The sequence below is a fragment of the Tauraco erythrolophus genome, chromosome 7 (assembly GCF_009769465.1).
Source record: "Tauraco erythrolophus isolate bTauEry1 chromosome 7, bTauEry1.pri, whole genome shotgun sequence".
In the NCBI taxonomy this organism is placed as follows: Eukaryota; Metazoa; Chordata; class Aves; order Musophagiformes; family Musophagidae; genus Tauraco; species Tauraco erythrolophus.
The window spans coordinates 24,328,143-24,339,451 of record NC_141471.1 but is presented as its reverse complement, the minus strand read 5'-3'; the positions used below and the strand labels follow the sequence as shown (position 1 = coordinate 24,339,451).

General features: G+C 35.5%; 1 protein-coding gene across 1 annotated transcript in view; it reads left to right on the top strand.

Annotated features, from left to right (window-relative positions):
* Positions 1-9,676: 9,676 nt before the first annotated feature.
* Positions 9,677-11,309, top strand: part of LOC104380355 (ATP-dependent translocase ABCB1-like) — a 41,691-nt gene continuing 40,058 nt past the window's right edge. Inside the window, exons 1-2 of the mRNA XM_086614784.1 lie at positions 9,677-9,771; positions 10,553-10,607. Coding sequence (XP_086470910.1) covers positions 9,677-9,771; positions 10,553-10,607 — 150 coding nt within the window. The remainder of the gene's footprint in view (positions 9,772-10,552; positions 10,608-11,309) is intronic.

The following is an 11,309-nucleotide window of genomic DNA, read 5'->3' as shown; positions in this document are numbered from 1 at the left end:
GCGAAGGCCACTTGAATTGTGATCATTAGTGACTTGAGAGCCTGTGGCTTGTAAAAGAGTTGATCTGTGTGGTAGTGTGAGAATAGATTTATCATCATTCCTGCAGATTAGAAACCAGAATAACTTATGAGTCTTTGGCATTTCTGGGTTTCTGTGAAGAAAACTTTTTTGTGTGTCAAATATAAGCCACACTCCATGTTTATTTTTTTTTCTAAAAGAAATCAAGCAAATTATTCTAACAGAGGGAAAATTCCGTTATTCCTAAGAAACATTAGCTAGTGTGTATTTATCAGTAGCTGATTAACACTTTGCATAAACATATCTTGTACCCAGGAAATGGAAGCAGAAAATGGAAATGATACCTGGTGAACAACCAGTCCACCGGAAGACTAACAGTTGTGATGAGTAAGCTTAGAAGTATCTTGCTTGAGATCAATGTAAATGCACTTACTTTTTCCTGATCTCTTTTTCCATCCTCCCTGCCACCACCAGCTTCAGCTGTTGACAGCCCCTGGACTAAAGATGGCTCAAAACTGCAAGCAAACCAGGAGCTTATACCTGGAAGTGTTGGGAAAGATTAGCCATTGGATAGGACTTGAGGAAATGAATTTGTGGAAATTAAGATTAATGAACCCCTATGGAATGAGGGAAATTGGGAGTTAAGAGAAGATACAGATAGATTAAAGAGGCAATAGAGCATCTAGTCTGGGTCAATAGAATGACTACAGGTAATGGCCTCTTCAGTAACTGTAGCCGTAATATAGCTGGCCACATCATAAAGAAATCTGATGAGCTAATCAAGGATGTCCTGCATGGTGAGAGAGTTAATTCTTCTAGTCTCTTTAGAACTATTTCTTGCAAAGTGATCGCATGCAGGCACACCTTGATATCATACCTGGAATATTCCTGGTGGATCTACCCGGATTGTTGTCAGGGATGCATTGGTGTTGTGACATGTAAAGCAGACAGAGCTGTGGCGTGTGGCAGTATGTTCTGGAAGCAGAAATGGTTGGTAAGAGGAAGCATTACCTCTAGTGTCTATGGGTATGTCTATTAAAAATGTTTGGAGAATGTGAACAAGTGTGTATCTGTATCTGCACTGAATACAATTGCCCATAGAACCACATTTACTTTACAGTATACAATCATTTGTTTTACAGTAAATATCAAAAGGAAACAAAGCGTTTTGACTTTAGTCAAAAGCTAATGTGCAGAACGTGGTCATAGTGATAGGGGGACAACTATCCCCCTATCAACAGTACTATAATCAATCTCTTCTGAGATGAACTGAATTAAGTGGTTATTTTTAGTCATTTCACTAGAGTAGCAAAATCCAATATACAAGATGAAGTAAAAGAAGTAATTATACTTCCATACTGCTACAGCACAAAAGAGTCAAATTAGTTATAGAAATTAAAAATATTTGCCTATTTTTGAAATAAACCGCAGTTTGGGGCTACTTTCCTCAAAAAAAGAAAGTAGTGAAACAGTTTGAGTCTAGAGAATAGCAACATCAAAGATCAACAGCACTAACTCTATTCAGAAGGGTTATAGGAACTGGAGGTTTTTTTTTTTTTTTAGAGAACAGACAACGCTTGTGAAAACAGTATTAAAATTTCAAAAGTACTGCAAACTAGAATGGAAGAAGTTGTTCTTCATATTTGCTGTGAATAGGAAAGAGGTAACAGGTCTCATCTATCTGACGGGCAATTCAGGTTAGACATCAGAAAAACTTCCTGACAGTTCAGATGATAGTCTGAAAGTCTCCATCTTTGTTTTTGGAAACTACCAATGGAGTTACAGAACTCAAACCTTCGTCAAGAATGACAGATGGAATAGCTGATCTGGTCTGGAGGACGGAGGATGGATGGCATGACATTCTGAGGTCTCTTTCACTCCCCATTTTTGTGATTTGTAAGGGATATGATGAACTGTAGCTGTAGAATAGAGAAATAAATACAACATTGGAATTCAGTATTAATAGGCAAAAGCTGAACAACAGGTTTTTATTCTCATAATTTCCTGGGTAATCTAGATATGTCACAAATTATATGGAATAGAATGCAAGTATTTATAAAATACAGTTTTAAATAGTATTGTAAAAGGGAATAAATCAATATGAATAGCTTTGATTTCTGTATAGGTTATAGTATTAATACTGTTATATATCTAATATGTAATTACTTGAGTTTATAAACTCCTTCCCTCCTCCTCAGGAGTTCAGCTGTCTGTGATCCAAGGCACAGCTGCATAACACTCTCTCAGACTTGTGAGGAAATTTGCCAAATTCTGAGCAAAGAACTCAAAAAAAAAAAAAAAAAAAAAAGATAAAGTGGACTTCCTGCAAGTTAAGAGAGGTAAAGTTGCAGACAGAGATAAGACTCTGGGATGGAGCTAGCAGCAGTTCGAGGATTCAAGAGGAAAAACAGCATCATGAAAAGGAAATAAATCCTAAGGGAGAAGCAAGGATTTGGAAGATGGCAATTCAGCCACACTGAGGATCCATTCCAGGGGCAGCAGAAACCAGCCCTACCCAACCTCACAGAAATTCCTGGCCAGCAAAGACATTTTATTTTATTTTTCTTTTAAGGGCACTGAGCATACTAACACTCCGTTTAGTATTTCATTAACTCAGGTTGTATTTATGTTGTAGTAACTGATCAGTAACTGCTGAATGCTTTTGAGTTGTGCGTGTTCAGCTCACAGAGGCTCTTTGTGCGTGGCAAAGGGTGCCCAATCAAAGGTGAGGGAAGGGTAAAAGTTCATTCAAGTTCCTTGATTACTTATTGTTCCAATGTCACCAGGCATATCAGTGGCTAGAAGAATGATCAGGAAAAATATGGAATGTGTCTGTAACAATATATGCTTTATTCAACTTCAATAGGGACAAATGTTTTCCACTTGCACAAAAAGTCACTTTTATTAGTCTTTTTGCATAATTTTTCATATATCATATTAAACACAGTAAAACTGTGAAGTAAAATCCTGACCCCCTTTTAAATCTCTAATGTTCTATACTATATTTGTTTGAATGAATGTATCTTGGTTTTCCAGATTCAAAAGGCATCTGTTTTTCTAGTTATGCTGAGGGTGATAACATCTTCTCATACTCTAGAAAGATGGAACTTTTTAATCCTGCTTTAAATAAGATAAATAAATTTATCTTATTTAAATAAGATAAATAAATTTCTTAAATAAATTAAGAAATCTTACTTAATCTAAGACAAATGTAAATACCACTCCAATTACATACATTTTTCTGTTATAACTATAGTAAGAATCCCATTTTAAATGCAACTATACTGCAAGCAATGATTATGAAAAATGTTATCTCCTCGTACATTAATGCATCATCAAGTAATATTTGGTAACTTCAGTGATAATTAAACACCAAGAGAGTTGTTTTCCTTATATAGGAAATATGTCTCAAAGTGAGCTGTAGATTTGTCTGGATTTTCTGTTGTTGGTTAAGTATAAGCCAAAAAAATTTGAAGCTTTCAGAAAGAAAACTGAGTTTGTAAAGTTGAAAATTGGCACATTGCTAATAGGCAGGCAGTCCTCCTTACTAGAATAAACAATTAATTCCAAATCAAATAACCAGACAGAAAAGTAGAGCTTTGTAATTCATTGAAACATTCTTTTCATAATATACTTTCTTTTTAAACACAAGTAAAAGACTGATGCTTACAATAACTTAATTTGGGCTCATGCTTAGTCCAGGACAAATAAAATGTCTAGCAATTCCTATAGGTGGTATCGTGTGGCTGAGCATATAAGTAGTTCAAGGAATACAAAATTGATGTTTTCTGACTGTATAGGAAAAGTACAAAATTGATGTTTTCTTCTTTTGTATAGAAACAATTCTTGTTGATAGAACAGTGGCCAAGTTGGCAAAATTCCTGTAAAAATAGTATTATTTTCCAGCACTGATTAACAGGAAAGAGGCTGCTAAAATGGAACAGGAGTTCCCCAAGTATCATAAATTCAAGCTTGTTCACAGTTGTTCTAATCGATGCTAGGGCTGAATCATTACAGGATTCCTGGGACCCTCTCCACCATTTCACCCACCTGGAGGTTATTGGATAATCCAACCTTCCATCTTTAAAGAAAAAAGAAAAAAGAGTCTGTGTCCTTTTCTGTCCTTTCTCTGGTTATAATACGTAAAGACTTAGAAGTATTTGCTTCAGTTTCTTGTCTTGTTTCCTATTTTATTGGTAAGCTTAAAAAATGGTTAGTTTTATTGATATTGTTTAAAAAAAATTGAAGGTATCTGCCATCGTTTCACAATGTTTGGCTCTGATGTCAAAGTTAGATTAAATTTGCTGTGTTAGTTGTTATTCTGATATCATGTGTCTATTGGTCAACCCTGTTGCTGGCCTGCGTCAGATAAAAAATTACATGGACCCAATGTGTAATTTGTGGGATGAGATTCTTTCAACATCAGTTGGCTAAATCAGTATCTTACCTCCAGCTTTAACCAATCTTTGATGTCATCAAGGGATATTTCTTTTTAATTCTGTAAGCTGAAGCCCTCAAGCATGAAATCTCATATAGATAGTCTGTATCAAATGGACATTGACTTAATGCAAAGTAAAGATGTTCTGAACATCTTGAAAGTGAAGTGTCTTGTTCACTCAAAAGTCCAAGAAGAAAGAATACTTTTCTTTTTCTCCTTCTACTTACTAGTCACAAAATTTCCCACAGGCAATGGATTTAAAAAGAGATGACCAATCTATGACCTTTGAGCTATTTAAGGCTTATGAACTATTCAAAATTCGTTCCCAAGCCAGTTTGTTATCCTATGATCAGAAGAAGCAGGGATCTGCTGATATGAAAACTGTTGGACAATTCAAATCCCTTGCTGTACAAGTGAGCAAAAAATGGTTGATAAGGCACATGCACCTGGATTATCCGAAACTCTACTACATGTCCATTTCAGCACTATCCCACAGTGGATCAGTGGAAGTCTATGAAGACAATGACAACTGCAGCTCAAAGAGCTATCTCTGTTGAGTTATGTGGTAAATGTTTTATGAGATTTTAGCCAGTTGAAAGTTCTGGAAAGTGACTCATAGGATCAGGAGAGTTGAGCTTGTCTAAATTAAAGCCTATACATGAGGAAAATGCCTAGTTTCACTTCAAAAATTGCGATTGCTCACAAGTTTCTTGACCCTATTGGCTAGCTGCTTCTGTACTCCATTTCTCTTCAAGGAAATCGTTTAGTTCAAGACAGAACAATACCTCTTGGATATTATTATTCCTATGAAGATCTTCATTGTCAGATATCTTTCTATGTGAAAACACTTATAAATATTCATAAGGTTTACTCAACCCTCTGTTTATTAAGGTAGTAGCCAATTTCCTTTTACCTGACAGTTTTACAGTTCCTGGACTATATTCACACATCTTTTTTAGAATTTTGAGCATAAGAACTTCTTGCATTTTAAAAGATGACCATTAGGTCCTATGAAATATTCTGGAGAGATTGTAATGCTGTGGACTAAGGCACAATTAATTCCCCTCTCTTACTTGATATAAATGCATGGTTTGAATCATCTCTCTTGGGCACTCTACTGCAACGAGATATTGTACTGTAACAATAAACTGTGGCAAACCTCAAATCCTTCTGTAGGTCTTTGCTCTTACAGACCATTCACCTGTCTTGTCAGTATCGCTCTGTTCTTCACAGAGTGTTGTATTTTGCATTATTATAACAAAATTTTTGGATTGCTGTTAAATTAGGTGTCGTGGGTTAGGCCGCTCCAGCAACCGAACCCACACAGCCAGTCACTCACCCTCCCCCACCCCCAGGAATGAGGGAGAGAATTAAAGGAGAAACGGGAAACCCGTGGGTTGAGATAAGAACAATTTAATACAGATAAGTAATACACAGTGTAGATGCTCACCACCCCCTCTTATCCGCAGCCCGTCTCGTCCCGAAGCTGCAATCCCGGACGAACGCGAGGCCCCGAAATAGAGAGGGGCAGAGAGAGAGAGAGATAGTACTCCGAGAGTGGGAGTGCTGGAAAAGAGAGGGAAAAAAAAAGCAATAGAGCAAAAGTGCAGCAAGCGCGAAAGAGCCAAAGCGCAAAAGCCCTTCTGTCCGGCTGACCCTCACTTTTATACTGGGCATGACGCTGCATGATATGGAATACTAATTGGCCAGTTTGGCCCTCAATCTTAAGTTCCACCACAAATCACACGGGGAATCGTGGCCTCCTTGTCCCGGTTATGCTTCCCCCTTATCCTGCCATGTTACTGTACTCCGACACACTGAAAAGTCCTTGGAGTCTCATGTCCAACCACAAACATCAGCTTGCTATCAACATTCTTCTCAGAGCGAGCCTCTGAGTAAAGCCAAAACACGGAGCTCTTCTAGCTGCTAAAAAGAAGATCTAACTCTGTCCCAGCTAAAACCAGGACATTAGGTAACACAGATAATTCTGTATTGTAAGTCACTGTTAATTACTGCAGACTACTTCCATGCGTTTATTTATCTAAATTTACTTATCCAACTCTCTCCTATAAGTGAAAAGGTCTCAATATTTTATGAACAAACTGATCATAAGTCAGCTTCTGGAATGGCAGAAAAAGGCATTTGAAAAATAGGACTCTCGTATTTTGTGGTGAAGTTTCAACTAGTTATGCTTCTAAAGCTGGGGGTAAGATATGATTTAACCAAATAACTGATCTGAGGGAAGACAGAAAGTATTTTTCAAACAATAGGTTTATGAATCCTGCTTATATATTTAAGGCAAAACTAGTTGCCAGACCTTGGATGAGAAAATATTTATCCTCAGATTAGATTGACTGTCACCAATAGCTGCCTTCCAATACCTGAAGGGAACCTACAGGAAGGCTGGGGAGGGACTTTTTACAAGAGTGTCCACTGATAGGACAAGGGGAAATGGGTTTAAGTTGAAGGAGAACAGATTTGGATTAGATTTTAGGAAGAAATTCTTCAGTACGAGGGTGGTAAGACTTTGGAATAAATTGCCCAGAGAAGTTGTGGATGCCCCCTCCCTGGAGGTGTTCAAGGCCAGGTTGGACGGAGCCTTGAGCAGCCTGGTCTACTTGAGAGGCGTCCCTGCCCATGACAGGGAGATTGGATTAGATGATCTCTAAGGTCCCTTCCAGCCTATGCCATTCTATGATTCTATGATTTTGTACATCAGCTACTATGTTCACCTACATGTTTTTTTTTATATTCTCAAGTGCAGGTGATGTGCAGTGGTGGTGACTCAGATTCTTCTGTTGTTGGTTTACGACACAAATTTAATCTCTTCAGATTGAAATTATATAGTCTAACTCAAATTATCTGTTTTAACATGGAAATATCTGAATGATTTATAACAAACTGTGAGATACAAGAGATTAGAAGAAAGATATAGTGATCTTTTTCCGGCCTCAAATTCTGTGCAAATGTGGAGCTATGTCACTGAAAAGTCAAAGTGCAGAAGCTATAGAGAAATAACAGAATTTCGTAGTTTACTAAGTAGATGTAAAACACTGTACTGTCCCATTTTCCCCATGTTTTTAATATCAGTTTGGTTGGTTCAGCTACTAGTATGATAAGACCAGCTGTAAAAGTCTTTTACTTTCTTTGCAAGACTGTGTGCAGGGAATAGAAGCTCTGGTACAAATTCTGGTTTATTTCTATTTTACTTTCTTATTGTGATTGTACTGCAATAGCATTGAGACATTACAATGAGATAACAGAATATTGTGACAGATCTTGTAGTTTTGTCTATTTTCCCTTTACAGTAAAACAGTTGTGAAAGACCTGCATATACTGTTTCATTTGTTTAAATTAATTGACTTTTCTCTTGTGTCTGTCATTCAACTTTATTCAGTTTCCACTGAGATAAATTGACAAACAGACTTTACCTGAAATTGGGCCAGTCCGTTAAGATCAAGTCCAGCAAAGCACTTAGGCATACAAGTTAAAACGCAGAACTGTTCCCACTAACTACTGTGGATAGAATTCTATACAAATATCTCAGCTTGACTTTTCACAAACAGATAATACTTATATTTCCTTGTCCTTTCTATTTTGCTTGACTGACAATGGTAAACTACCCTTACTAAAGTAATCCTTACTCTGATAAGACTCTGTGTTCCAAAACATTGTAAAAGTCCTCAGTTTTATCAAAATTTTGAGATTACAGGTAAGCATGACTAAAAGGAACAAAAAATATTTCTTCTGGTTAATTAACAGATTAAGTAAGTTTTGTTTGAGGAAAGTGATAGGAGACCTACGCAGAAATTCATATAGATCTAGTCGCTTTCTAGGACAGGGATTTTTATTTAACTTTTCATAAATTTTAATTCTGTAAATTTCATAAATTTTACTTCAAAGGTATTGAATGTATCTAGTTTACTATATACGTTGAAATAAAAGTTAACAAGTGCAATTTATTTCTTTTAAATGTTTTAAATATTTGTTATTATATTCATTGAAGTAATGCCTACAGATACTGATAAAAAGAATGCATTTCACAATAAAATCAATGATCAATTTCAAACAGTTTAGAATCCGAACAAATATTCAAAAATCTGAAGGATACTAATTAAGGAAATTTCTGCTGACCATATATATTTCCAAACAATTTCTAAACTGAGTCTGAAACTCATCTTGCTGTTCTGCAGTTACTCAAATGAGAAATGATATGCACTGTAGTAAAATCCTATTTTCTTTCAGGCTAGATGGGTCGTGTTTTTCTGGATTAGACTTAGAAAAAGGCAAAAGAAGCAGAAGAGTAAAACACTCCTTTTATGTTATTTGGTTTCATTCTCAATGTGTATTCAAGAATGGATTAATCCTTAAGTGTAACAGTTACTTGGAACATTCTGCACTGTATCTCCTAACAAGGTGAAGAGGAGTTTTAAGGGGCATAATTAATCCAACAGTAGGTAAGAGGAACTATTCCTGGTAGAAGAATAGACTATTCAGGCTTGGTTTCCCAGGTGACAATGAAATAAGCATTTATTTAAGGACTTTGTTTGCTAAATATTCTCTTTAGGAAAAGGGTGGCAGAGTCCAAAGTGCATGGACTTTATTCTCCAAAGTAGGCGAGGCTTTGGGAGTGAGAAAAAAAAAAAAAAAGAGAAAGTTATTAATCATCTCTGTTTTCCATAAGAGCAAAGGCCAATCATGCTGCATGTCCTTAACTACATTAACTCTGCTGATTTTTGAATAATCTTTCAGAGAACTAGACACGAACGAAGAACAACTTTGACGGTAAGTCAATAATTTTTTTTTTAAATCAGAGATACTTTATAAAATTCACTGAATGACTAGAATTGAGACAATTCCGAATAACTGCGTATTCTTTTAAAGAAACATCTACCTTCTCATTTATTTTGTATATCTGTGCTGAATTGCAGAAAAAATAATGGAATTAAATGAAGGACTGACACTTATCAAACAGGTATAAATACAAAATGTAGATGTCTAAGCAAGCTCCAAACATCTGGTCTTGTTTCAACATGTTTATACTTGCCCATTATGAGAATTCACTTGCAATGTATGACATGAATAACTTTACTGATTTTAATAAGTATCTATATTTTTCTTTCAAACAAATGGTCATTGAGGTTACTGTCATTGGCTTAATGATTCTATGTTTCTCAGTCAAATACTATTTTACAGGGAGCTATCTTAAATAAATTTAGAATGCATTCTGAAGATGATAAGAAGCAGAAGCGTGCTGCAGATGGAAATAGTCATGACACTGCATCCAGCCAGGGTCGTGAATCTGAAGACAAACAGTAAATATTCTTAAACATGTTCTGTATTGAAGTTTATATGGTTATATTATTTTATTTTATATTTTATTTTATATTTTATTTAATTTCATTTTTTACTTCATTTTACTTTATTTTATCAGGAAAGCCTAATAACAGAAAGCTTTGTATCAACTTGAAAGTGGCACTAATTGACACATTCATTTGGTGCAGAAGGGCCTTTTATCTTTTTCTTTTAAGGACTAGGTGTACATAGTATTGACTAAAGTTTACTGAAAAACAATTCTGAAATATAACAGAAATGATGTCAAAATGGACATCTTGGATACAATTATGCCATCAGCTGAAAATTATGTAAAAAAATTTTAGTATGGCAAGGAATCAATATTTTACATACCTTGAACATTTTATTTATTCCTTGTCCCCCATGTGCAAAAGTTTGATTTTATAAGTCATCTTCCTTTTTCCCGTTTTGAAAGCTATATACTGCGTCAGTCCACATCTTCCCTGATCAGATAGTGGAATCACCAGACCTTGTTGGTGTTGTTGCACCCTTGAGAGAGGTGAACTGGGAAGAGCTGGATTAAATTTATAGCAGTCAGGAGCTGATGATATTTATATACCTGAAGGTTTAAAAAAACCATCCCAAGAATGCTCAATAAATCATACTGAGTTTACACACAATTGCTTCCCATAAAATTATTTCATAGCTATATTTTAATTGAACTTCATTAATACATTGCATTAGTGTTTCTGTGAAATGTTGTTGCTTTTTAAATGCATTAAAACTATCATACCTTTTAAGCAAGGAAAAGAAGAAGAAAGCAGAAAAGGCTAAGGTGGTCAGCCCGCTTACGCTGGTAAGATTTATTCTCTCTCTCTATGTGTACATATACGTACATGCACGCACATTTCAAAGTGTACACAAAAAATGGTTAAGATTATGTTAGAATGCTGCACATATGGTCTTGTCTCTACCAAATAATTTGATACTACAGAATATCAGATATAGTATAGCAATCAAGCAGTCCTGTTTGTGGGTGTAGTATTATTGAAGAAACTGTCATATTACAGATATGGATTCTTAAGTATCTTCCCTTAGTAAGTTATTATGCTAAACGCACCCATACTAGATTTTTGTTTGTGAAAGGTAGGGATTTCCATGTTTAGTCATTTCTTCTGACACAATGAAAAGGGCATCCGTATACCTAAGATTATTTGCGGTCTTGACCTCTAAATTACCTGAGACAGGTACTAATCACACTAATTAACTCCATTAATCATTATTCAGTCAACGAGTCAGCAGTAAATGGCAGCTCCATGGCACTGATGAAATTTAAAATTAAAAATGTTGTACTAGAAAGTACTTTGAATTCCAGAAATGTTTAATTTATTGTATATTTTAAAATAAGGAAATCTGTTAATATTTAATCAAAGTAAATTCTAGGTCCTCTTTTAGTAATACTGAAATGGTTTATATTTTCTAAGTTTAGTCTGCATAATGCACAGCAATGATATGGCAAATAACAGAAATAAAACTACGGCCTATGATGCTGACCAAT